The following is a 25,139-nucleotide window of genomic DNA, read 5'->3' as shown; positions in this document are numbered from 1 at the left end:
AAAGCACGTTCTGCCGCGCTCCTGAGGAACTCAGTGATAACGAGCCTTCGGAAAAGTGTTCGTGCAGTTGCAGACGAATTAGGTATACATCATATCACTGTTGTTGGGCAACTCCCTGCAATCGGTGAGGTGAAAAAAATAGGACTCCCGGTTTCTACTTGAATTAACATTGGCCAAAAATGATCCCTGTCTGAAGGTGTACAACTGTTTGAGTGTACGAATGAATGTTAGACATTTTAATCGAACTAACCCAATATTTGTTTAATACTGAGAAAATAAAACACTACATGCCACCATCTTTAATACTAAATGTGTATAAAGTCTTATCGAAGGCACCCACGATAGTGGATAGAATCTTTGTGTGCCCTGACGAAGTTAGAAGCTATGCCGGCAATACCATAGCTAAAGGAATACATTGCTTGAGCATGATGGATCTCAGCGGAAGAACGAGACGAGGTATACGGGCAAGACTCACACAAGTACAGAAAATGAAGCATCTTTTCAGTGACTGTCTCACTGCGAAATCAGATGAAAATGGAACCCGTCACCTTAGTACAACCCAATATTTTAACAATATAGAAAACGATTCTAAACGTCCATATTGCCCACCACTTTTATTATTATTATTATTATTATTATTCTGTCTTTCGGGCTTATTACTTGGTTGGTTGATTTATAGATTTGCCAGTTCAGCACCGATGCTACATCAGACGTGGACCTTCATCTTATCGTGGGATCCGAAACACATGAGCTTCTTCGGGAATCGAACCTGGGTCTCCTATACACTGAAGGCGCGAACGCTAACTATGTGATTTTGAAGGAGTTTGGTGTATACTTTGTTTTGATTTTCATTGTGAGCGTATATGATGGGATAAAAGATTGAATGGATGGGAAGAGAAAGATTTATGTTCAACGATTATGTCCTGATGCCGAAAGGAGACAGATGAGGCAAGTAAATGAAGGATTGATGGAATTAGAAAGTTGGAAGAATGCTGAGGAAACCCATGGGATTGATTGCTCCTCTATCAACTCATATCTGTTCGAATAGAAATTGTAGATCTACTAGAGAGACACTCAATATAAGGAATTGAATGTTGAGCCTTCAAAAAATAAGCTAATCTTAACAGTCAGATAGCCTATTCCACGAAGAGTTTCTTGGTTAATGGTACATCTATGATCCTAATTCATCATAGGGAATAACTATTGATGTAGAAAGTTGTTGCACATTAATTAAACCACAACGGAATCTATATTTTTATGATGGAATTTTCATTTTACTATTAACTATTTTTTTTTAATTCCCTTTCAGAGGAGTAGGGGCGATGGAAATCGTTGCGATGGACATGAAACTACGAGGAATGTATATAGCTAGGCAACTAAGTTTCCATGGAGTTAGCTTTAAAATTGAAGAAGTTCCGTTATCAGACGAGTTCATTAAGGTTTACGATGATTCGGTCAAATTGGTAAGTAAGAAATTAGAGATTTTTACTTTAAATTTGTATGTTGAAGTTTTAAGCTGTTATATTATGTGATGTAAGAACATAGATCGTGAAGGAAGTTTTAAAAAAAATAATTGATTCTAGAAGTATGATTCAGTTGTTTCTCTAATGCCGTCTCGTACCTTTTTCTTTAAATCAAGTTATTCTTTCCAGTATGCTATATTGTTTGGCATGCCTTACTGGATTTATATGAATTATGAAGTCAGCAATAGTTTATACCTAATCGATATTTTTTTTAACCCTCAAAATATTAGAATAAAGATCGAAGTGTATGCTTTTGTGTGCGGAATGATTGCAAGTATCAATAAAAGAATAACCTCCAAACTGATTTTAGTCTGGTGCAAATGGGATCTACAGTGAAGTGTTTTTCGTCATATGGCACTTCCTGTCGATTGTCATGGCAACGACCGCACCATGATTAATGACTCGGTCAACTTATATTGAGAGTATATGATAAAACTAGCAGTGCGTTGTTTTACTGTGAATACTATACCATTGAAGATATTTTTAAACTGAAAACTAATTTAATCTTAAAGATGGTTGTGTGTTTTATGCAGGACTACAATCAATTTTAATAGGATAGATTATTTAATAAACATAACTGCTTCTCTGGTTTGCATCAGCATTGTACACAATACAATATGACTTACTCTTTTTGTATTGTACATTATTAATAAATAGTCTGTAGACTTGACGGCAAAATATATCACGAGAAATCTTCCAATACTAAATGGAATTCATAATAGTTTCAGTATTAATTACGCCCATTGGTAGAGCAGTTGTTCACGGCTTCTGTATATGCTTTGTTCATTTACACTTCTTGTCTATTTTCTCATATTTTATATTTGATCGTTGCAGATTTATTTTTAAAAGGGCATAGCCAAGAAGCGTAATCTTCACGTGATTTAATGTATTTTTTGTTTAAACTTTTCAGTGGGTTGACGCAATGCAGAAGTTCCAGGAAGCTGCTGAGTTGATCGATGCCGAACAGCGTATGAAGAAGACGATGTGGGGACAGTTCTGGTCATCACATCAACGATTTTTCAAGTATCTGTGTATAGCGGCAAAGGTGAAACATGCAGTTCAAACAGCAAGGTATGTTGACACTAATGTAAAAAACATATCTATTTGTTACTAATCCGTGTGTAAATTTTATCCCATCCTATCCATATTGTGATTTCGAAAATTTGAAGGAATGTGTGTACATGCTGGATTGACGAAATATTGAAAATGTTGCCGTCGTCTCCCATTTAAGCAAAAAGCTTTTTAATTGCGCTGCATGGTATCTCTGCTGCCAAAATAAAAGTATTCCAGAGTTCTCGCGTTATTCCACTGTTATATAACCTGATGACAATAAGTAGTGTACTTCTTTAAACACACTTCATTTGAAAGTTTCGTATTAAAATTGAATGCATATTTGAACTACGGGATTTTCAGTGTTGCATTTATTGAAGGATTGCAATTTTTTGAGAATCTGGAGCTTTACTGGTATAGTATAATGGAAGATGCCCCAATGTGTTACGTTTTGTGCCTTCATTGTTGAATTCATGCAAGTGAATGGCAGTCGTATTCTCTGAGGCAGAAAAGTGTCCTTATATATAAATTTTGTGCCTTTGTGTATAACAATTTAGAATACCTGTATAATATCGTTAAATTTTCGCCTTTCTCTGTTCCTTTGCAATGAAATTTCCAACTTTCTGTTTCCAACTTTCTGTTCTGTATGTCGGAAAGCCCGTATTCATTTTGCTTTCCAGTAGCTTAGAAGAAATATGTAACAACAGTTTAATTCTTTCTCCAAGATTTTTTTTTTTTTTTTTTCGTGAAGCGGAATGCGATATAAGTTTTCTGTGTGTAAGAAAACCTCTATATACTTTTTTTTTTTTTTTTTTTGTCATCTTGATCAACAGTAGCCTTCTCCGCTGGTGTAGTGACTAGCACACGATCCTTCATTGCACAGTCCCGTGTTCGATTTCCGGTGGTAGAGCCCTGTTTTGGTACTCCGGAGCGGAATTCCTGTGAACAGATTTGACGATGGAAAGAAATGTAAGCAGAAGGCTAGTACTTGCCGCAAAAAGCAAAATATTCTTCTAAGTAGCGCTTTCGGAAAACCCTATTTCCATCTTCAGCCTCGAAACAATTCGAAGAGGTTTTAAAATATGGGTGAGGAATGTGGATAGGTAAAGGTTAAAAGGATTTAAAATATGTGAAGCAGAAGTCTTCTTGTCAAAAATGAACACATGCTAGTGGTCACCCACTCGTCACTATTCACCATTGTTCATTGTTTTTTTTTTTTTTAACCTGTCAGACAAATAAAATTGTGCCTCACATATTTTAAATCCTTTTAATCATGTTTTACCTATCCACATTCCTCCTCCATGTTTTAAATCGTCTTTGAGTTGTTTCTAAGTTTTTTGCGAGTACTGAACTTTTGCTTACATTTCTTTCTAAACATTATCACCGTTCGCAATACTATGAGATTTGATGATGGTTTATCAAAGAGTTCCTATATACTAAATTCTGTGCCTACACAGCTAGTGGTTCAGAATCAACAACTTTTCTGTCCCCTGCGTCCACTATATTAAATATTCGTGCAAGTGATGAAAAACCTTATTAAAATACTTTGAACTGTGTTAAATTTTATTTAATGCCTAACGAATATAATTCTCCATACGTCATGCCCTTTCAGTTGGAAGAAACTCATTAAAAAAGACTTTTGGTGGTCAGTGTCAATATGTTAAGTAGTTGGTGCATTTCGACTTCTGGTTATTTTTTAACCTTCAAATACTAGATTATGTTAACGACACAGATTGAGAGTTGTGTTCGTACGATTAAATGTAATAATTTTGAGTAGAAAAGAAGTAAGTGTATGGAAATGATCTTCACACTCACTGCGAGAAGGTCAACTAATCCTAACAGGATTCTTATTATTAGAGATTATCTGGGCTGAGAGCATTAAGAAATACACTTAGAAAAGTGCAGTCATCGCCAAAAGAAGCTAACATTGTTTATAAAATATATATTTTGTCGTAAATTTCATAAAAATGTGAAGGATGGGTGTCACGCTTTTGTGCAGAGCTCAGGAACGAATGTTTTCTTTTTTCATGTTTCTCCAGCGTTTTTAAGAATTCATTTGAATTTTGGATTTGGTTGTGATTTGTGATGCGAAGTGATCATGTACGAATTCATTCATTATCATTTGTTTTGATCATTAATGGAGGCTTAAGGTCATATCTTAATAACAATTAGATCAATGAAACTATAACCTCGCTTGAAAACCATAAATTTTGACACTAAACACTAACGTACGAGGATTATATTAGTCCTCGTTTGTGAACGGTGTCTAGGTGACAACTCAGTACGTGCAACAATACTGCAATAATGGATCAGACTGTTCAAGTAAGTCGGTAAAACATTTTGCTGCTTAAATCCAAGATCTGATCAGGTCTTTTGTTTGGAGGGAATTCGACCGTCCACTATACAGTCCGACGTTACATAGCCTATATTTCAATATATTTCACCGTCTGGGCGACAAGCATTTAGATTGATGAAGAAATAAAAACGACTGCGAACAACTGGCTATACTCAAAGATGGTCAAGTTCTATGAGAAGAATATCCCAAACTCGATGTTCGTTACGATACATGTTTAGTTAAAAAAAAAAAAAAAAAAAAAGTTAGTACTTAATATCCATCGTATAATTAAAGATCCTTTTAACTGCTGAAAAGGTGTTCTGAATTTATTGCAAACTAGCCTTCGGGAAATTGGGTATTTCGCCTCCAGACCCCCACGTTTGCTCGACTACGGCCTCGCGCCTCATATTTCAGCCTTTGCATTCATTCTTCGCACCGCAAGAATTCTTTATGGCATTATTCTTTGCGAAGTATTTAAAACTCCATTCCCCTTAGAATACACATTTCAATCAAGATGAAATAGTAGAAACTCATATCTATCGAAGATCTAACTGTGTTCAAAAATTCATTTCAAACGGTTCACCCGTTTCCTGTGATCCGGAAACGCTATAGCATATATCCACTTATTTTGAGTAAGGAGTTTATATACCAAGTTTCATACTTCTAAATGTTAAATCTTAAGAGGTTTCGAGATATGGCCATCTTATTATAACAATTGCAGTCCCTATCTTTTTTTTTTCTTATCTTCCCTTTTAAGAGAAACATCACAAAACTCGAAAACGTATCCTTAATTATTTTAAATTAAGAGCCTAAATATCAGTTTTCGTGCCTCTAATCATAAGGGTTTCGAGATACGGCCATCTTATATTAAATTTGCAGCGCCCACTTTTTTTCTCATTTTTTCTTACTTTGTAAGGAAAATAAAAACCGCTGAAACACGCCTTTAATTATTTTAAATGGAAAGCCTAAATACCAAAATTCATGTCTCTAACCTTAAGGGATTTCAAGACAAGGCCATCTTCGTTTTAACAATTGGAACCCCCAGCCTTTTTCTTCCCTTGTAGAGGAAATATCAAAAAACGCTTAAACACGTCTTTAATTATTTTAAATGAAAAACTCTAAATACCAGTTTTCATGTCTTTAAAGGATTTCGAGAAGTGGCCATCCTATTATTAAAATAACATTGTAACTCCACCCTTTTCCCCGCTTTTTTTTTTCTTTCGTAGGGAAAATGAATAACGGTGAAACACGTGTCTAATTATTTTAGGTGGAATGTTATACCAATTTCATGTTTCAGAGATAGGGACTTCCATTATAATAATCCGTCTTTCCTCGCCGAATTTCCAAAAATTTTTCCTTAGTAGTACCTTATGTCACAAATTTTATACACTTAAAATTTCAAGTTTCTAGGTTAGGCAGTTTGACCTGTGCGTTGATCAGTCAGTCAGTCATTCACACATTTAGGATTTCTTTTTGTATAGAGAGTGTTCATCTGAGTACATTCTGACAGCCTTTAACGTGGATAATTGTTGGTTTGCTATACTTGAAATGTATACAATTCAATTCGTATTTACAATGAATCTTCTATGTAATTTGTGTGCAGTTGTTTTATTGTTAGGAGAAATGAAAATCTGACCACCACACGTACAATTAAATCATTGATTTTACAATCAATTCTTTATTTGTGTATTTTCAGGGAGGCTGTAAAGTGCGGAAAGTGTGTAGTTATTGGTTTGCAGTCAACAGGTGAGGCACGTACCTTGGAGCAGTTGGAGAAAGAGGACGGAGAACTCTCTGACTTCGTATCAACAGCAAAGTAAGTGTGACTGATTCTCTCTTATGTGTGTGCAAGTGTATTTTAAAATGTAAAAGCTACAGTCAAATTTTCAGCTCTATTTAGTTATAGTAAGCTGACCTAGGCAATCTGAGTATGTTCTAAAGGAAAAATCGAGCACGCAATTGCAAGACATGTAAGATATACAGGGTGGGCCGTAAGTCCCTTACCACCCCTTGTAAAATCCGTGTTAGTGGAAAATAGTGAACAACAACCATGTAGTAACATAGTAGGCCGAGGGGGAAGTCGGATTGTGATGGTGACCAAGATGGCGGCCATCTTGAAAGTCACCATCTTGAATTCACGTCAAGATTTTTAAATGGGAACATGGTCATGCGGCACATCATTTTAGGCTAGAATTTAAAGACAAACACATTGGTGAAGTCGGTTTGTTGATATCTGAATTTATTCAAAAGTTACAGGCATTTCAAATTGCTAATCTTACTTGTCACGCATGGCGGAGCACGTGCTCTACGTGGCCCCCATCCCTAGTTATGCACAAGGTAAGTCGTTCAACCCAATTGTCCATGACCCTCAAAAGAGTTTCTGGTGAAATATCGGCACAGGCTGCAAATATGCGTTCTTCCAGATGTTCAATCCCGGATATTTTCGGCGTATACCTGTGCCTTCAGATGACCCCACAGATAAAAATCCAAGGACGTCAGATCTGGTGATCGTGCTGGCCATTGAATGGGACCACGGCGCCCAAGCCAACGTCCAGGAAATTGCTCATCCAGATAGGTACGGACCTGTAATCCGTAATGCGGAGGGGCACCATCCTGCTGGAAAAACTGGAAATATGCCGTCCTCGGACAATATGGAGGGGAGGATGAGATCCCGCAACATATCCAAATACCGTTCAGCAGTGAGGGTATCAGGAATGATGAATGGACCAATTAATTTGGTGCCCCATAGACCACACTTCACAATTAATTTGCCTGTATCTACCATTTTGCAAGGGTCAATCCACTGAGGATTTGTCGGGGACCAATAGCGACAGGTTTGCTTATTTACTTCCCCAGTGACATAAAAATTGGCCTCATCGGAAAATAAAATTTGTGTGTGAAATGTGGGTTCCGTTTGCAACTGTGCAAGGGCCCAGTCGCAAAATTCCGCACGACGATCAGGGCCATCTTCAGATAGATGATGTGGAAGTTGCAGTTTGTACGGATGCCACTTGCATTTCTGTAAGATACATCTGATGGATGTACGGCTGTCACCAGATTTCATGGACAGATGACGGGTACTGCGGTGTGGTGATGTAGCAAACGATGCCAGCACTGTTACTGATGTGGCTTCATCTGTTTCGGTCGCGGGTCTTCCACACCTGGGCATGAACTTCTGGAAGAGTTGGGCGACATTAACTTGGGACACAGGATGTCGATCTGGGTGCCTGCATTGAATTCAGTTGCTACAGCCCTTGCACTCCTTCCTCCCCATGCCCTGATCAACTCCTTCCTTTCTGCTGTCGTTAGCGGTATAATTATTCACCTGCAACAACAGAAACAGTACGGTAAAATTAGCAATTTGAAATGCCTGTAACTTTTGAACACATTAAGTTATCAACAAACCAATTTCACCATTGTGTTTGTTTTTAAATTCTAGTCTAAAATGATGTGCCGCATGACCATGTTCCCATTTAAAAATGTTGACGTGAATTCAAGATGGCGGCTTATAAGATGGCCGCCATCTTGGTCACCATCACAATCCGACTTCCCCCTCGGCCTACTATGTTACTACATGGTTGTTGTTCGCTATTTTCCACGAACACGGATTTTACAAGGCGTGGTAAGGGACTTATGGCCCACCCTGTATATCCGCCTTTGGTTTGAGATATTTAAGTTTAATTCGCAGTTTTAATATTGTATACATATCTGTGAATTCAGTTGGCATCACTATCAAAGGACTAGGATGTGAAGGGAGAAAAAAAAAATTATGAATTTCGTGGCCACTTTATCTTCTTTCCCTTAGAATTCGCCTTCGAAAATAAATTTAAATGACGTCGAAGTAAGTGACTGAAATACATGGATTTAGTAGACTGGTTTAAGTAAATTCTTTAGAGTGACCCAAGTATTTTCTTAATAGAATAAGGTAAACAGCATTCCAATTCTCGCAATGAAAGTTGATTTAAATTCATTCCTCAGTATATTTGGTCAAGTTTATTTCTCTAATTAATCGTTTCTCTGATTAGTTGGTTTCTTGTAATGCTCAATTGTTATTTTGTTTGTTTCTTTGTAATTTACATTCAGATTGAAAGAGGGAAATTGCTTACTTATTTGCTTAGTGATAGGCAACCGAACTAGTGAACTGATTACCCCGATAAAATAAGTCATTACACAAATACGTAAGCAGTTTTCTTAATATTTAATTTATTGAAGGACATACATTGCATGAACTAGTCACTCAAATTGTTTTTTCAGAACTATACTATAGACCAGAAATGTAAGAAAAAGTAAATATTACAGATTATGCCTCTAGTGAAAAGTTTAATTTCTGCTTACAGGGGTGTACTGCAGTCTCTAGTAGAAAAGCATTTCCCAGCCCCTGATAGAAACCGAGTGCATCGTTTGTTAGGTTTAGAGCCACCAAAGAAAATCTCGGATGACAAGGCATCATCGGCTGGCGCTTCTGGTTCTTCAGCAAACAACGGAATGGATGCTGAAGCTGGAGGCTCGTCAGGAAAACGGAAACCACGTAAGTTATCTCTGATTCCTTTGCTACAAACATACCTTCGTTAAGTGAACTCCCTTTATGACTGTTAGCATACGTACGCTTAACGCGAGAGTTCTAGGTTCAGTTTCCGGTGGGAGCTAATGTGCTCCGAATCCTACATTCTAAGTTGTAGGTCCACGTCTCATATAGGTGTTGTGCTGAACAGCCATATCTTCGTTAAACACACTGATGACACAAATTAACACGTATCCTCCTTTAAGAAGTTGTTCATTGTTCACATCTTTTCTCGGACTTTGCAATTCGAATATTAGAACCGATGAAGACACCTCCTAAGAATGTTTAAACAATATAGGGAATATAATGCATAATGGAGACGTTCAGTAGCAAATTCCGATAAGCTGTGTTTGAAATCTTCACTTCGTTTTAGTTGTACATAAAGAAATGCTTGAACATCATGCGTACCACACCATACATCAATTCCTTATTCAGATTTGGTAATTCCAAATTCTTGGTAGGTATGTATGTAAACAGCATAATGAGAGAAAATCGAAAGCCTTTGAACTTTCTTTTCAATTGTGTAATACTTTTTAATACAAAATCGATATATACGACCAATGCGGTAGGCTTTTCTTAGAATAGCACCAGTGTGATTTCCAATTTCTGGCTCCATACGGCACTGTTATCAGTTGACAAAGACGGCCGGAGTTCTCAGGACGTTCACGCTGTATGAGCAGCGAAGTGTTGTAGTTTTTTTTTATTTATTTTTAATTAGGTTTGAATACTACTTATTCTAGCTTTGGAACTTCCTGTATAACATAGAGAGACATCTACTATTTAATAAATAATAGCATCAGAGTTTCGGCAAAGTATCTTTGTCATTACCAGATACGTTATAAAATACAATTTGTAAGACTACAGCTCATATCTCAGAAAATGAGAGATCACATGTAAGAACCAATAAGATCTGTCCTTTCATTTCTAACAGTTTTTAATTGATTACATATTTGCAACTTTTAATTATATAATTTGCACTTGAAAGCTAAACTTTTAATTGGCTTTCTACAATTCAATACACCTGTGTTACACCTTCTTTCTTCTCTGCTTTATCCAATATGCTTCTCCATACATTATGTGTATTTAGTCCACTTCTTTCCATTTTCTTACAATGCTTCTTCTCTCTCTTTCCAGCGAGTCTACACCTTCCTAATCCACATGTCCTGTCTCCTCCACATCTTTCTATATTGCATTAGACCGATTCAGTTTCAAATCGCAGGCAAAACACAATTGGTTCCCATCATAATTTCAGATTTCATTCATTTTTTGTATATGGGATCTACATGCAATATTATTAGACCCATATTTTTTCTGTTTGCTGAAAAAAAATTCTCCTTCGATATACAGCCTTCCAAAATGGCGGCTCTCCTCTCGGACTGCTCGCAAAACTGAAAAATATGTCAAATTGAAAGTTTTATTGTAGAGAAACGAGTGCACTTAGTAACATAATCGCAATAGCAAGAAGAATATAAAGTAGTGTATTTCGGTGGAGGGACCAAATTCGTATGTTGGTCCAATAGGAATCGCGCGATGTTCCCAACTTTGGTGAAAATTTTGATAACTTCAAACACTTTTATTTCTGTCCTCACGAGCCATATCGACCATCTGCTTCTAGCATCGAAATCTACTCGATAAGGTCTCTTGAAAATATAAAGAACTTAAGTTTCTAATTATTACATCCTACGTTAGTATAATGAAAAGCTGAAAATTTCATTAAGACACCATGTTTGACCACCATTTGCTCAAAAACCCCACCATTTAAAAATCTGCATTTTTTACAACTATTGGAGAAGTACCTAAGTATTTAATATCCGTTAACCGTTCATGCGGCTGCAGCCCCTAACATTCGCAGTTAATTATTGAAATTTCGATTTTTATACTTGGAATGTAAATATTTCCTATGGACATTTAGGTCCTGTATACAAGGCAATTTGAAAAGCAGTATGAAACTTCTGAGTTGAATCCTGACATCAAATCAAGTAGAAAAGTTCCTATAAACATGAGTCGAATTCCGCTTCGTTTTCGAGTTTCAGGGTTTCCAACTCGGGACCCAAAATCGGCTCGCGACAATGGAAAATGAAGTGTATATATATTAAATCAGAAACTATGCGATAAAGTTATGATGAAATTCAGAAAGATAATTTGTATCAATGTGATGATTTTAACGTGGGTAAGGGCGATGCAAATTCGGTTGGCAGTGTTACAAACTTGACAACTTTTATTTGTTTCGAAATCGCACTACGTGGTTTTTATTTAATATTTGGTATTCATTAATGATTATAAACATCACATGAAGCACAGTTTTCCTCACAGCACCATAGTTTTCGAAAACTTACATGTATTGTATCAAAATGTTTCATCTCGTGCGTTATTGATAGTTAGCAACATTGAATGTGAATTTCACTTGATATTTATTATCATTAGTAAAATCAAAATGTCGAATAAAAACTACGTCCATGTATTATTATTATTATTATTATTATTATTATTATTATTATTATTATTATTATTATTACTGCAGAACCTCTCGTAACTCTACACTTCAAGTTCGAACTTGTTCAAGAAGTTCTGCTGCAACCACGAAACAGTTCATTAGTGATTCGGTGTTGTGAACATCGCCCTTGTATTCTCTGGAAGCATGAACATTGTTGTCACTGGTAGCATGACATTGTAGTGCACTAATTACAGTGCTTGTGTGAATAACAATCGAGACGTCTTACTACAGTAAGGACCGTATTAAATGTCTTGATTATACTAAAAGGCATAAGAGGATTGTGTACAGAAAGAATTCTTGATATTTTTTTTTTTTTTTTTTTTTATCTTGCGGTAAAATATATGGATTGCGTACAGCGTGTATCTGGGCAGCGTGTATTTGGGCATTTGTCTGCCCAAACGTACTATTAGGGGAGGATGATTATTTGTGTCCTGTACACAAGGTGATTTGAAAGGCAGTGTGAAAAATTTTGAGAGATTAATCCTTCGCCGTAGTCTAGGTCTCACCGGTGACGGCCGTTTTAATGGCGACACATTCATGTTTAGTACGTTAACTGTCTGGTTAAGGGTTTCCAGATCTACATTTAGAGGAACAAATTCTTCATCTTGCTGGTGCATAGTTTAATTTGTACACTTTCTTCCGTGGTCATCAAAATCTCTCACACATTCACGTTCACGGTAAATATTCAAAGCACCCTTTACACAAATAATTCTCCTCCTCTAATACTATGTTTGGGCAGACGAGCTGTACGCAATCCATATATCTTAAAGCAAGATAAAATTTTTGGCGAGAATTTTTTCTGGACACAATCCTCCTATGACTTTTAGCATAATCAACACATTTAATACGGTTCTTACTGTATGGGACTTCTCAGTTGTTATTCACACAAACACTGTAATCACTACACTAATTTCATATTACCAATGAAAACAATTTTCATGCTTCCAGAGAACACTAGGACGATGTTCACGACACCGAATTACGTAATGAACTGTTTCGTGGTTGCAGCATAATTTCTTGAACAGGTTACAACTTGCCGAGCAGATATCACTTCGCCTCTTGAACAAGTTCGAATTTGATGTGTAGAGTTACGAGAGGATTTGGAGTAATAGTTATAAATAATAATAATAATAATAATAATAATAATAATAATAATAATAATAATGTGACAACTTACATAGACGTAGTTTTTATTCGACATATTAGTTTTACTAAAGATAATAAATATCAAGTGAAATTCACACTCATTGTTGCAAACTATCAATAACGCACGAGATAAAACATTTTATATTAAAATAAAAACCACGTAGTGCCATTTCGAAACAAATAAAAGTTCTGTCGAGTTGGTAACACTGCCAACCGGATTTGCATCGCCCTTACCCACGTTAAAATCACATTGATACAAATTATCTTTCTGAATTCATCATAACTTTAACGCATAGTTTCTGATTTAATGCGAAATATAATATATATATATATATATATATATATATATATATATATATATATATATATATATATATATATACACTTTATTTTCCATTGTCACGAGCCGATTTTGGGTCCCGAGTTGGAAACCCTGAATCTCTAAAACGAAGCGGAATTCGACTCATGTTTATAGGAACTTTTCTATTTATCTGATGTCAGGATTCAACTCTTAAAAGTTTCATACTGCTTTTCAAATTGTCTTGTATACAGGACCTAAATGTCCATAGGAAATATTTACATTCCAAGTATAAAAATCGAAATTTCAGTAATTACTTGCGAACGATAGGGGTTGCAGCCGCATGAACAGTTAACGGATATTAAATACTTAGGCACTTCTCCAATAGTTGTAAAAAATGTAGATTTTTAAATGTTGTGCTTTTATATTTTTTTAATGGCGGCCAAACATGGTGTCTTAATGAAATTTTCATTTTTTTTTTTATTATACTATAACATAGGATGTAATAATCAGAAACATAAGTCCTGTACATTTTCAAGAGACCTTATCGAGTAGATTTCAATGCTAGAAGCAGATGGTCGATATGGCTCGTGAGGACAGAAATAAAAGTGTTTGAAGTTAGCAAAATTTTCATCGAAGTTAGCAACATTGCGCGTGAATTGCGCGATTTCTATTGGACCAACATACGAATTTGGTCCCTCCACCGAAATGCATTACTTTATATTCTTCCTACTGTTGCGATTATGTTACTAAATACACTCGTTTCTCATAATAAAACTTTTAATTTGACATGTTTTTCAGTTTTTAGAGCAATCCGAGAGGAGGGCCGCCATTTTCTAAGGCTGTATACCGAAGATTTTTTTTTTTTTTTTCAGCAAAAGGAAAGAATACGGTTCTAATAATTTTGTATGTAGTTTCTCATTTTAAAAAATAAACTAAACCTGAGACAGTCGTGAGAAACACCCTGGATGATTGGAAATGGAATCACTTATTAGTGTCCCTCGTAAATCTCACGTCGCCCTTACGTTGTTTAACCCCTTTCTTGTTTCTCCTACCTAAACTCACATTCTGTGCATTTAATTCTATGTACAACTCCTTCATACCTTTATCACTTAGTTGAATTTCTCTTCCCTTTTTCCTTTTCAATACATGTAACATTCTTCTACTCCGTTTTCTGCATGTTCTTTTTCCTCCTTTTTCCCCCATTAAGTTCTTCAGGACTTCCTATTATTTATTAGATAGTATATACTTTGCGTCCAGATTTTTCACACTTTATATTTGTTTATTTTATAAAGGAATTGGTTAATCGAAAGTTTCCATATAACATATTGGCAGATATTGAAGAGTAAAGCATGAGAATTAGACTGCCCCAACGAGCACAAGCTCACATTAAGAGCCTAAATATTTCTATCTTATGATATTTTGTATTTTTATAACAATATCTACGCGTTTTTTTTTTTTTTTTTTTTTTTAATATATAACTTATAGTGTGCTTCATTCAACATATTTGTTTCAAAAGTATTCTTTAATTTCTTTTAAATAATGCGGTTGTTTTTATATTTTAGCTTTTGGGCTGAGTATTGTAAGTTTGAGTGATATTATACTTTCTTATTTCTTGTATTGTAACTATGGACATCCTTCCTCTTTATTAGAAGTAAATTACTATCTATATTATAAATGCAGTATGCGCATTCATACAAGAAATAATTTTTAATAGTTAATTGGATAGCAGTATATTTTACTCCATAAACAAACTCTCACTTGGATAGTATATATGGCGACGAAATGTAGTTCTAATGGCTTTCTTTTATAATATTAAGAGTAATTGTATTTTTAATTTATTAGAGTGACCTCTAATAATACAAGGATATATCATGTTAACTTTGTATGTACACATTTTGCATTATTCTTTTTAAATTTGTTGTTAGGAGTGTTCTAAAGCGATGCATACTACCTACTACTATAAGAGCTTCTTTTCTAAGCTTTTAATACGGAATTCTCAAGTCAGATGCTGATCCATTATTATCCATGAATATGTTGTATATTAAACTCCTTTTACCCTCAAATTCTTAATGCCAGTTGGGCAAAATTATCTTCAACAATTGCTTCGTTTTTCTAGATTGTAAAACCGAAATTATTCATAACCAGTGCTATAGTGTAGACACGTCTTCTTTAATGTATGGTATCAATTGCTCTGTAGTGCCTGTTTTATAATATATAGCACTACCATCAGTAAATTATTATTTTATCTCTTAGTTCAAGTAGCTGTATATCACCCACATAGGTTATGAAGAATAACGGTAATAATATGGACTTTTGCGGAATACCATATTTTGTTTTCGTTCCCATTTGCTATGTGATCTATTAGACAGCTTTTGAACCAAGAAACAGATACTGGTCTGAATCCTAGCTTTTGTAGCAGTATGTTATGCTTGAGTGTATCAATAGCTTTCTTCGAATCAAAAATAATCCTGCTGCAAACTTATCGTTATCCAGGCACACTTGAATTTCTACTACTACTGTATCGATCTTCCCTCTTATAATACAACGTAACGGTCCTGAGTACGGAAAATGATTTATTTATTTCTACAATATATTAGTGTTAAATTTATTCCCCAAAGTTTCTTCTGCATAATATTCAGACGGTGGTTATAAATTAAGTTTCGTTTAGGGGATAATTAGGTTGTTTCCTAATATAATTGTGTTGATCTGTTGTGTATTATGGTACTATCAACAGTAATTATGGATGCAGTATTTAATTTCCTTCATTTACACGAAGTAGTAGAATAAAACTCTTTCATTGATGTCTCTTTATTATTGTTTTAAAATACCATGGAAGCTATTAATAATACTGTATTTGCTAATCCAATTTCTCCAACAGAATTAACAACTACACAACAGTTGATGCTGGTAACTAACTGTTGTCGATTAAATTATCAGTGAGTGATTTTCAAGCAATATTGCAAACGTGTTGTGGAAAAGACAAAGATACATCGACAGCGGAAAATGAATCTGGAGTATTTTTAATGATGTTTTGATTTTTGTTTTCTTCTTTCAGTTCGTCGTGCTGCGCAGAAAGCGTACAAAAGGGTGAAAATGTCTTCCTCAGATGATGATGACACTGATGCGTCACGGAACAACAGTTCTGGATCCGAGTTCCGACTTTCAGGATCTGAGTCGTCCGAGTCGGAAGAGGCTTCGGAAGCTGACAGCAATGCCAGCGACGATTTTAATCCTTTCTACGACGAAAGTGATTCTGATGCTGGTAAATAAATTATTATGAATCATTGAAAAAATTCACTTTTAACTTCAGTTATAGCATCTCAAGCCTGTTTTGTTTTGACTTCAGACTTTACTTCTTTTTTTCTTTCCTTTCTTTCTTTCTTCTACCACCTCATTGTTTATATAAATAATTAATTTCTCTTGGTCTGATTTATTAGCCGAACTCCATGTGTTTTGACAGAAAGTGGTCAAATAATAATGAATATTCAAACCCATGTGCGCTACTATATATATGTAAGATTTTAGCTCTGCCTCCAGTTGTAAGAAGAAGGAAAGGGTTTGGAAGCTCCTTACCTTGACAATATTTTTACTGTAGTTGGGTACATTAAAAATGAAATGGGGTGAGTATTGTTATTAGAATGCTATTCTCTACTTTAGAAACTTTGAAGACTAAAAGGAATATGTTTCAAAGATTATTGCTCTCACCTTCCTCCAGTTCTGAATCTACAGTTAATTACAAATCATAAACATATTATAGATCTTTTGTCGTCGCGAATTCTGTCGAGAGGAATTTGAAGCTTAAAATATATAAAACTATAATCATGCCTGTTGTGTGGTATGGTTGTAAAACATATTCGCTTACTCTGAGGAAAGAGCGCAGAGTGAAAGTGTTTCAGAATAAACTCCAGAGACGAACAGCAATCGGGAATGGTGGAAACTTCATAACGAAGAACTGCGTAATTTATATCGTTTACCAAACATTGTTCGAGTCATCAAGTCTAGAAGGCTCAGGTGAACAGGCCATGTATCCAGAATGGAAGAAAGTAGGAACGCTTTTAAAATTGAAAATCCAATCGGAAAACGACCATTAGGAGGACCTAAGCCCAGATGAGAGGACAATGTTAAGGTGGGTCTCGCAGAAATAGGAATACAATGTAGAAACTAGATTCAGTTGGCCGACAGAAGTCAGTGGAGAGCTTTCATGAACGCTGTATTGAACCTCCGGGTTCCATACGCCGTAGAGTTAGTTTTTAGTTCAAGTAACTCCGACCTACTGAAGATAGGCGTTAGTGTTGAAACTGTATAAGACAATAGCTACGTATGGAATATCTATTAAAATTGGCTTTACTAACCTCCATGTTTCGTGAAATAAGCAAGTACTTAATAGTTTCTAAATATTTTGAAAAGCTGCTTGGGTTTTCTTTATCAGCAGGCTAGACTTTTAGCGAAACATATGATAAAATAATCTCACATATTTATTCGTGAATCACTTTCTTGTAGAATTATATGGAAAAGTAATTATTTTATGTAAAGGTAATTAAATGTTATGTGGTTCACGAACTGCCAATCGTCTGAAAACGCGAGCTCCTTCGTGGCTAAGCGGTTAGCATACGCGCCTTTGGCGTGGGAGACTCGGATTCGATTCCCGTCGGGAGCCCGTGGTTCGGATTCCACTTTAATCAGTGGGTCCCGTCTCATATAGCCTTGCTGCTGAAAGGGACGTTAACCTCAAAATCTACTCAACAACTCGTCTGAAAACGCATTATGCGATTATAAGCATCCTCTAGAATTTTAGCCTTGTATTTTGAAAAAAATGAAATTAGGAAAAAAACAAAAATGAGGTGCTTATATTTGAGTAAATACGTTATAGATATATACAGGGTGTTTGAAAAAGAATTCCCTAGTTTTAAGTATAAATTTAATTGGGAAATGAATGAAAACTTACATCAATGAGTACATATCATGAAAGAGAATTCCTTCAAGTTTTGTTTAATGTTGGTAGAAATACGGATCTGTTCAACATCATCTTCAGAAGTTCTCGGTCTACCGGGTGATTTTGCTTTTAAAACACTACCGGTTTCCTTGAAAGACTAGCCAATGACGGATTTAGCCCATGACCAATATAGTTTTTGCTGTAGGTGGTTCACCACCATACTGACGTCTAAAGTTACGTTGCGCTGTTATAACTGATTCAGTTTTCACAAGCCAAATAACACACTGCGGTTTCTGTTGCGGAGTACACATTGTTGCTGAGTTGCTCTGCATTGCACGCCTGCCTGGACTGAACTGAGGAAACAGAAAAAAACATCACTGGTGCCGTCTCAAGGTCAAGCAGACCTGCCAACTGCAGGGGACCCAAACTTGGGAGAGTTGATGAATTAAACACGACAAACTAGAATAGTGTATGTCACTTTGTACAGATTCTAGTACACATTCAAACTAGGGAGTTCTTTTTCAAGCGCACTGTATAGTACGCGATCTTCAGAACTTGACGCAATCTGGATGAAACGTGGCAAGGAAATAGACATTAACTTGCTTAATACGCACGTGAAATAATTTCCTGTGAAGACCTTTGGATGCCGAGTTATGGACCAGCAGATTTGGGATTTGAACTTACTTAAATTTTCACCGTTAAAAACCTCTGTAATTACCAATTAGAACAGAAAAATACATGGAACATACCTGTTGAACGTTATTTAAGGTTTAACGTTAAGTAAATGCAGTGTGTACTTCCTGCGAAAATGAATAATCAAGGATCTTTTCTCTCGGTCTGGAATCTCATTACTTCTGTGTGTTTAGTATTCCTTTGTTGATTTTCTTTGCAATCTTATGTAACTTTTATACTTCAATTGGCCTTAATTCTCTTTGTAATTATGATATGAAAGTGCTTCGAATTACTCTTTATACTTTCCCAAGAACAATCAGCTCCTTTTTCTTCGCTGAATCTAGTTAAGAATGAGAAGTATGTGATCCACATCAAAGTTAAGCCATGAATGGAGAGAAAAAAAAAGTTTTGGCAAATAATCTGTGTCAATTGTTTGTTGAGTATGAGCATAATACGCAAATCTTAATGGAATAATATAAATCTTTTACGTCTTAATGGAATTCTTAGTAGGTTCTGTAGTATATTTTGAAGAATTCACAAATATTGAAACATATATCGAAATAAGCGTATATTTTAAAAATAAATTAAGTACTTAATCAGTAATTGCTTTTACATGAAAACATGCATCCCTCGCGTCTATATGGTTAGCGTATTTGCATAGCGCGAGAGAGCTGGGTTCAATTCCTTGTGGGAGTTAAGGTTTCGCATCGCACATTAAACTAATCCACGTCTCACTTTACCTCTTTACTGAAAGAACTTATAAATTTCAATCCCAACAACCAATCAAACTACATCAAAACATGACAGCTGTTTTGTGTTTAACTCTATAAGCGTGGTACCATTTGTACACTCATGTCCAAAATGATTGTCACATATCTATAACTGTGTTCTTGTAAGAATATAATTTGATAATGATTTTGCAGGGTACATTAATACTGATACTATGCGTATAATCGGGAAATATATTTTTGTGGTAAATTTCATAGGAAAAGAATTATAAATATGAAAATTAGAATGAGTAAAACAAAATGTTGCTAAATGGACAAGAAAGTTTTATTTTCGTGTTATTGTTCTTACTTACTGCTCTTTTGACATGAAATTTACCACATACATGTCTTTGCCGATTATACATATACTAACATTATAAGAAATGCCGGGCGAATTCGTTATCAAATTATATTCCTACAACATCATATTTATAGACATGCGACAATAATTTTGGACATGAGTATACATATTCAAAGATGTGAAGGTGTCAGTTTCTTGTATGTACCTAGGTAGATTTAATCCAATATATATAATGATTACTGCGGATGGCAAAAGAAACAAACGTGATAACCAAGATCGGGAATCAAACTTGGAATACGTTCAGCACCTGTGCATTGACAGCTTTCGCTAATGTCAACTTGAATGCATGCAAAGCTATCTGTGCATAAATTCTGTTTTCCCGCAAATTGTGATGCGATTCAAACGAAACCAAGTTTTGTTCCAACCGTAATAAACCACTATATTAGAAGTTATGGATTAAGTAGCAATTTCAGCAAGATACGTTCGCTTGAAAGAACATAATATAAAAAGAAACCTATAATAGGCGGACTATGCTCACAATAGACGAAAGGATCAATGAATCCAATGCATCCGCAATTCAGTTTGATGACACGTTATAAAAGCTACATATTTAATGTTATTTGGCTTCGAAAGTCCGATTACTCCACAGATACTTAAGCACGAAGATTGCAAGTCTCACTATTTCGTGCCCATGTTGATTAATGTATCACCATTTCAACTCCTCTCAAGAAGCCCCACCCACAGGTCTAGAACCCAGACGTAAAATGAAGTCTCAAACTCCTCACAACATACGAATTTTTATTCATTTCGTCTGCACAGGTACTCTCATTGGCTGGAGTATTATCATGATGTATAAAAAAGGATGTGAGAATATGTTATCAGAATACTTCTCACGGGTGAAGTTGTCAAACGTAAATAAAGAATGCATTATAATGTTAAAAGAAAGAAAATGCAGAAATGAAAAAAATGCACTTCTTTTAAGTCCAATGCATAAAATAAAATGAATATCTTTAAAATTAGTTCATTTAATAAAGATCATATATATAAATTGCATTATTCCTTCCAGATCCTTGGGTTGGGAGAAAAAAGAAAGGAAAGAAGCATAAAACGACGAAAGGAAGCTCTACAAAAGACAAAATCAATGAACTACTGGCCCGGAAAACGTCTCGAAAAGGCAAGAAGAATGGCGAAGCAGCTGTACCCCCTCCTCCGAAGGATGCGATTGAAAGAGCATGCAAGATGAAAGAGGATCTTATGGCTCAAATTGAGCGGCTGGGGGAGAAGTTACCTCCGAACACCTTGGACCAGCTAATCGATGAGCTGGGAGGACCAGAAAATGTAGCCGAGGTATGAATAAGTTGATTCCTATTGTGTTTGAGACAAAAGACAGCTTACATCCTTGTAGAAAGGTAATGATTGAAAAGACACTTCATTGAAAATAGGCCGAGAAAAGCATTCATGTTACCAATTCTCTACAAGAATATAAGGTGTTCTCTGTCTTTCAGATATTAAATATGTACTGTGACATCCAGTAGTAAATTATTTCTGTTGTATTTACTTATAGTTTAATAGTAATCGCAAGGGAACAGGGAAAATGGATTGGCAAGGAACCTTAAGATATTGAACGTCTGATTTTAAAACTAATCATCATCATAGGTAGTCGGCCATTATTGGCAGGTCATTTGCTGCAGCTGAGAAGCTTCCATGCTTCACGGTCTTCCGCTTAACCTCTTCGTCTTCACGTACGATTTCTCTGTTTTGATATTGTGCATTAATTGTAATCTTCTTTGTCCTCTCCTTCTCTTTCCTGCTACCATACCCTCTAGCAAGTTCCTCAAGATACAGTTCCATCGTACTCAATGTCCCAACGAGTTTCTCTTCCTCTTCGTAATAATATCTAAAAGTGTTTTCTCCACCACATTTCTAACACCCTTTCATTCGTTTTTTGCTCGACCCAGCTAATTCTCTCCACTCTTCTCTACACGCACATTTCGAAAGCTTCCAGTGGTTTTTCATCACTTTCGTGTAATGGTCATATTTCTGACCCATACAGCACAATACTCCACACGAAGCATTTTATGTTTTTTTTTTTCTCAACTATTTATTGAAGGCCCTACAAAATAGTCTTTTCTTTCTCCCAAAGGCTTTTTTCGCCATTCCTGTCCTTATGCGGTAATTTCGAAAACTTGAAAATTTGTGGTAAGCTCTTATCCGGGTGGATATCAGTGATTGCGGAGGCGGTATTCGGTGATTTAAAATTTTCATTAAAGTTTGTTTCTGTCGCTGTGCAGTTCTTTTCAAGAAAGGGTAGTCTTTTAATATATGCGTATCTTATACTAGAAAGTTAAGTATTGTTTGAACGTATGTTAGTAGAACAACTAGTATTTCTTGCTGTGAGACAGTATATGAAGTAAGGTGCTGCTTATTTAAAAGTTAGAAACAAAGCTTGAAGGTTCATGAAATAGAATAATAAATATTAATAATTATTACCTTCAAATGTAATAGCGTCAGAAATTCGTGTGTGGGTATAAATGTAAAGGGAATCAAGTACTGGATATCAGTGTTAACAGTTACGTTTTCTTTTACTTAGATGACTGGACGAAAAGGACGTGTAATTCAAACAGAGGATGGCCAGATACAATATGAGTCCCGATCAGAAGCAGATGTGCCTTTGGAAACACTTAATCTGACTGGTGAGTTGAAATATTTCTCTAGACGCATTGTTCGAAGATGTCTTACATTATAACTCTTTAATAATTTTATCGTAAAGATAACCCGAAATTATGAAAATGTAATAAACAATTTGTATTTCCATTGTTTGTTATGTAATTGTTTGTTGAATGTTCCATAAAATATATTTTCGTCCTTGAGTGATTGAATTTGGCTGGTTGTGTTCCAGAAAAGCAACGGTTTATGGATGGAGAAAAGGATGTGGCTATCATATCGGAAGCTGCGAGTAGCGGAATATCATTACAGAGTGATAGGCGAGCACGGAATCAACGACGGAGAGTACATATAACATTGGAATTGCCATGGAGTGCTGATAGAGCTATTCAGCAGTTTGGTACGTGCAGTTTTTACATTAGTATTTACGGACTACAGTGAAAGCATTAATTGTAAATGGTTCATTGTTCACACCGCAGTTGATGATGTAGTTATGGCTTTTTTTTTTTTTTTTTTTTTTTTTTTGCGCCTATTATTAACTAATCGAAGAATTTGTTTTTATTAATCATTTTTCTATATGTTAATAACCATTTCAAAAACTTGGAAAAATAATGTTTTATAAAATACACCAAAAAGGAGAAAATACTTTTTCATTCTTTTTTTTAGGTAAAAGAAAGAAATAAAACCAAGACTTGCATTAAGCGCTCTTCCTAAGGTTGAGAGGTAAATTTTCTGTGCATATTAGTGATGATGGTCGATGATAGAAACATTAAATTGCACTCATTGGTTTTAGTTTTAGTCCCATGTCTACATTTTACCCCGCTATATACTTTTTAGAGTCTGGAAAGACCGTTGTAAGTTTTTAATGGTTGCTTTTACTTCTTAGTCTTGAGTCAATAACCTGGAATTAATTCTTTACTCCTAAGTTCTTAACTTAAAAATACTACATGGTTTCAGCAAGTGAGCGTACATATTTTCTAAAAATACAGTCCTATTTTCTCAAAAAGGATTTTATAACGTTGAAAACTCATATTGATTGATTTATTTATTTAACTTAAAGACATGGTTTTCGTGTCACTTAGTGCGTAGCAAAATACATCAAGTAGTACACTACTTGAAAAACAAGCCACCGCAAGTGCTAGCGGCAGTTGCAGCAAAGATAGTACAGTACAGTGCAATTAGGTTTGTACCACGACATTCAAAAAAACAAGACGAAACCTTTTCTAAAATGACCATGATACTCAATTCGGTAACTCAGAGAAAGTCCCAAAAAATCCCGCGTCGGGTTTCGTCACTATGGCCGCCATATTGAATAGCCTATTTCCAACGCCAAAAGTTTTCATGAAAACCATAGCATTCACTTTAGCTGACTATAATACAGGTTGTAAACACAGCAGAGATATAAGCCATACCTTGTTGAAAAGATACTTAATTAGTTCTTATTCTGTAAAAATTGAGGAAATTCTCGAAAGGAAAAAAGGGAAATACTACAAAATTTCTCAGAACAGAAGTGAAAAAGTTTGTTTTTTGTTCCTTATTACAATATATAAATAGTAGGGAGAAGAAACAAAATATGTGCAAATTGTTGGCTAAACCTTTCTTAGTAAAACGTTAAAAATACACAATATTAACGCCTTCTAAAGCTGGGATTTTAAACTTAGATTCACGTAATGCGTTAAATTTCCTCTTGTCCAAATATTGTAAAGTTTTTACCTGTGCATCCACAAGTTTTGAGTGAAATTATCAGTGGATAAGCGTTTGAAAAGGCTTCAATATCTCTTACAAATCCCGATGTTGACTGTTTTTGGGAAAAGAAAAAGAAGAAAAAAGAAAAAAATTGAGGACTTTTGAAAGAAAAAAAAACTACTTAGCAAGCTAGATTAGTCGGAGGAATTGGACATATATATATATATATATATATATATATATATATATATATACAGAATTGAAAAAAGTCATACTTAGTAACGTATGAAAAATTCGTAATGTTTGAGCTAGGAAAAGGCCTAAAAAGTAATTCTTTATTATGTAAAGGTTTCAAATTTAGATAATTTTGATTTGAAAGTAACTTACGTTTACTTGAATCTATTCCAGACGAGGATGTTTGGCATCTTGGAATGTCTCTTCTTCGATATCGTTTTCGGGAACTAGCAAATCTCCATCCACTTCATCATCTATGTTCCTATAGGGACGTTCATGCCATGTACAGTATATACGCATGATTGAGCATTTTAACATACCTCTCCGGCACCCAGGACTTTTTTCACAGTCGTCAGTGCAGGAACAAGATAAGATACAGTAAGTCTTCAGGAGCAGCAGACTTCGAAATTGATATGGGATGTAGATACTATTGACTATCTTCAAATCAAAGCATAAAGAGTCCATGTTAACA

The 25,139-nt window shown here is 35.3% G+C and overlaps 1 protein-coding gene across 1 annotated transcript in view; it reads left to right on the top strand.

The window, feature by feature from the left end:
• The window catches only part of sno (Protein strawberry notch), an 88,769-nt gene that overhangs the window by 27,371 nt on the left and 36,259 nt on the right, over nucleotides 1–25,139 (top strand). The window contains exons 11-18 of the mRNA XM_081768179.1: nucleotides 1,310–1,463; nucleotides 2,434–2,594; nucleotides 6,605–6,724; nucleotides 9,246–9,436; nucleotides 16,466–16,672; nucleotides 21,150–21,430; nucleotides 22,674–22,776; nucleotides 22,983–23,147. Of these exons, the coding sequence (XP_081624305.1) occupies nucleotides 1,310–1,463; nucleotides 2,434–2,594; nucleotides 6,605–6,724; nucleotides 9,246–9,436; nucleotides 16,466–16,672; nucleotides 21,150–21,430; nucleotides 22,674–22,776; nucleotides 22,983–23,147 (1,382 nt within the window). The remainder of the gene's footprint in view (nucleotides 1–1,309; nucleotides 1,464–2,433; nucleotides 2,595–6,604; nucleotides 6,725–9,245; nucleotides 9,437–16,465; nucleotides 16,673–21,149; nucleotides 21,431–22,673; nucleotides 22,777–22,982; nucleotides 23,148–25,139) is intronic.

The sequence above is a fragment of the Thermobia domestica genome, chromosome 8 (genome assembly GCF_964235325.1).
Source record: "Thermobia domestica chromosome 8, izTheDome1.hap1.1, whole genome shotgun sequence".
NCBI lineage: Eukaryota > Metazoa > Arthropoda > Insecta > Zygentoma > Lepismatidae > Thermobia > Thermobia domestica.
Note: the sequence above shows the minus strand (reverse complement) of the source record. Positions and strands in the feature narration are given on the sequence as shown.